This window comes from Papaver somniferum, chromosome 2 (assembly GCF_003573695.1).
Source record: "Papaver somniferum cultivar HN1 chromosome 2, ASM357369v1, whole genome shotgun sequence".
Taxonomy (NCBI): domain Eukaryota; kingdom Viridiplantae; phylum Streptophyta; class Magnoliopsida; order Ranunculales; family Papaveraceae; genus Papaver; species Papaver somniferum.
Genome location: NC_039359.1, coordinates 204645700 through 204648578, shown reverse-complemented (window position 1 = coordinate 204648578; position 2879 = coordinate 204645700). Strand labels below are relative to the sequence as shown.

Below are 2879 nucleotides of genomic sequence, written 5' to 3'. Positions count from 1 at the left end.
CACTTTTGATCTAACCGAACTTTACATAGTATAAGAGTATATAAGTTTACAAAATTCGGTTCTTTCGCAAACTTGAACCTAACAGCTAACCAACCGAACTCTGAGTTCGGTTTCTGCGATAAAATTGTGAAGTTACCGAACTTAACAAACAAAAAAAATGTGAAGTTACAGCATCTATTGGCTAAGTTCGGTTACTTTGTAGTTTTAAAAATTTTTGTGAACAAACCGAACTCTATTGGCTAAATTCGGTTATTTTGGAACTCAACATAGTAGCCACAACAACACAGTTCGGTTAGACTGGATTTGTTTTTTTTCGGTTCTAAGGGTGGAGTTCGGTTACTTTGTAATTTTAATTTTTTTTGCGAAACAACCGAACATAGAGTTCGATGACTTAGTTTTAAATCCAATAGAACCGAACTGTTCTTCGTGTTCTTCATTTTCGAGAAGTTCGGTTAGTAAACTAGGGTTTTTTGGAAAATCGACCTTATCGAACATGGCTCTGTAACTCCTATTAAAAATCCTATTTTGATGATTTCTATTCGATTGAAGCAATCAAAATCAAATTAAAGCGAAGGGTTTGTTGGAAAATACCTCCGGAGTGGTCCCATGGCAGAATCAGGTTGCGGCTGGCGTGTTTTATACTCGATAAAATTATTATGTAACCGAACTTAATTGTGATTGCATTGATGTTGTTACATTTCTTAAATAGGCGGTGGTGATGGTGGTGGGAGGAGGTGGTGGTAATCAGTGGTTGGTGGTGGTGATAATCAGAGGTGGTGGTGGTGGTAATCGGCGGTGGTGGGCGGTGGTGGTGGTAATCGGTAGTTGTTGGTGGTGGTGGTAATCGGCGGTGGTGGTGGTGAGAGGAGGTGGTGGTTATATATATATATATATAAGTGGTTATTAGGTTGGTTTTAAATTAAATTAAATTAAAGGTAGTTTAGTCATTTCAACGTTTTAGGACACCTCTTATCACTATAGGAAAGGTGGCTTAATAAAATCATGGTCCCTAAAAAAATCATTCTCTTTCAAAGAAACCCAAGGGCCAAACTTCAGTAGCCCAGTCAGATTTATACTCACCAATTATTTCATATAATAACTCCTTAAAAGATAAGAGTACCTTATCCACTAGTTCTAAGGCAGAAAGAGAAACAGTCTTGACTGATAAAATCATGGAAGAAACAAATTGGGAGCAAAGATTACATGCCTTAACTCATCTTCTAACAGACCCAACAATCAAACCTTCTCTTCATTCTCAATTATTTATATCCAATCAAGTCCCTTGTTATCTGAACTGGGATTATCCACCATTCCTCTGCAACACAGAAGATGCAAACAGCTTTCCATCTCTACATCTCAAATGGGGTTTCACTCTCTTCTTAAAAAGGGTCTTAAGATTGGGTCCTCCATTAACTTCTTGGCGTTCACAGTGCCCATATCAGCAACCACCACCGCTGATTCTGGCCAAAGGGTTAGAAGTACCAACTCAACTTGGAGAAGAACAGAGAAGCGAGTATTTTAAAAAGAGACTTAAAAGAAAACGTTTTGGTAGTTGGAATATTAATCCTTTGATTCCTGTTTTGGTACCTAATCTTATGTTGTTATCACTTTTGTTTTTGAAACCTTTTTCTGATGATGATCCTTGATAATTCAGTTTATTCTTCTTATTATTACTGTTGTGCATTTGGTGAATGACAGCGTTTGTTTTTTGTGTTGGTTTAATTTTTATTTTACCTTATGTAATTAGCAACTTAAAAGACACCTTTCAAAAATGATGAAAAAGATTACAAGTAGATTACAGTTAAAAAGGCAAACTTGGTGTAGATTTGATGATTGTAGTTCATTTATTTCAGATGTACACCATGTATATATTTTGACGGAGTATTACATAATTCATACTCCCTCAGTTTCAAAATAATAGGCTGGTTTCATGTGTAATTTTGTGCATGAAACCAGCCTATTTTTTTTTTTTAATCCGAAGGTAGTACATTATACAACTTTAGAACGGAACTGCATAAAAACACCAATATTACACGCTGGTTATGGTATTTAATCTCCTTCTCCTATTCTCAAGGAGTCAATGAATGATTTTCCATCGAGTTTACGCAAAAAAACAATTTTTTCATTTAATCATTGTACACAATTTTTCTGAACAAGGCAGGTCCCTCTGGTGTGATCATGTTGGGACCTATTACGGTTTCTTGTTTAGGGTTCTGAAAGGTTGCAACAGAGAGACACTCCTTTGTCGCGTTTATTGTTGATCGGTGTTCCACGCTTCGGTAAATCCCATTGCTCAAAATCTGTCAAGGGAGGCAACAAAAATTTAATTGTCAAAGCGCATACTTGAGGTTTGAGGATAAGTAGATGTCCTTCCTAGACTTGGATAATTCGATTTCATTAACTCGCTTTACCTCCAAAATGTCTCCGATGTTCACTACGAAGGCATTAGGTAGAGGTTTAATGGGAACCCATATATTTTCACTTCTAATCTGTATTCGATCCACTTCGCTTAGTTGAAGGAGAATCGTTAAACCACCACCATCTGAATGTGCTGTTAAGCCGATGACGTGCTCGGGGTGAGGACAAGGAGGATAATAATTCATCCTCATTGTTTGTATCCCATCTTCAAACAACTCTGCCATAACCCCGGCATCCATTTGTAGAGCCTTTTCCATCAACTTAATAATAGTCAAGCCTAGTTTAATCAACTCCAATGAATAGGATTCGATTGTCTCCCTGCACGAAGACAGGAACTAGATAGTTGTAAGATCATATGGATGCAGCCTCAGAGTCTTATAGCATTCTAATTTTGCTATACTTGAATAGTGCTCGGTACTAAATAGATTGAAACTGCATAGTTCGACACTTTAAGAGCAGCA

General features: G+C 37.0%; 2 protein-coding genes across 2 annotated transcripts; one reads left to right on the top strand and one right to left on the bottom strand.

Moving 5' to 3' along the window:
• Positions 1 to 1172: 1172 nt before the first annotated feature.
• On the top strand, positions 1173 to 1646 carry LOC113352618. The gene has a single exon (XM_026596420.1). The coding sequence runs from the start codon at positions 1173 to 1175 to the stop codon at positions 1644 to 1646; it is 474 nt and encodes a 157-aa protein (XP_026452205.1).
• A 480-nt stretch (positions 1647 to 2126) lies between these two features.
• LOC113352617 (codeine O-demethylase-like) lies at positions 2127 to 2675 on the bottom strand. Its single transcript, XM_026596419.1, has 2 exons — positions 2412 to 2675; positions 2127 to 2300 (listed from the first exon to the last, which is right to left on the bottom strand). The coding sequence occupies exons 1-2, from the start codon at positions 2673 to 2675 to the stop codon at positions 2127 to 2129; spliced, it is 438 nt and encodes a 145-aa protein (XP_026452204.1).
• Between the last annotated feature and the right edge of the window lie 204 nt (positions 2676 to 2879).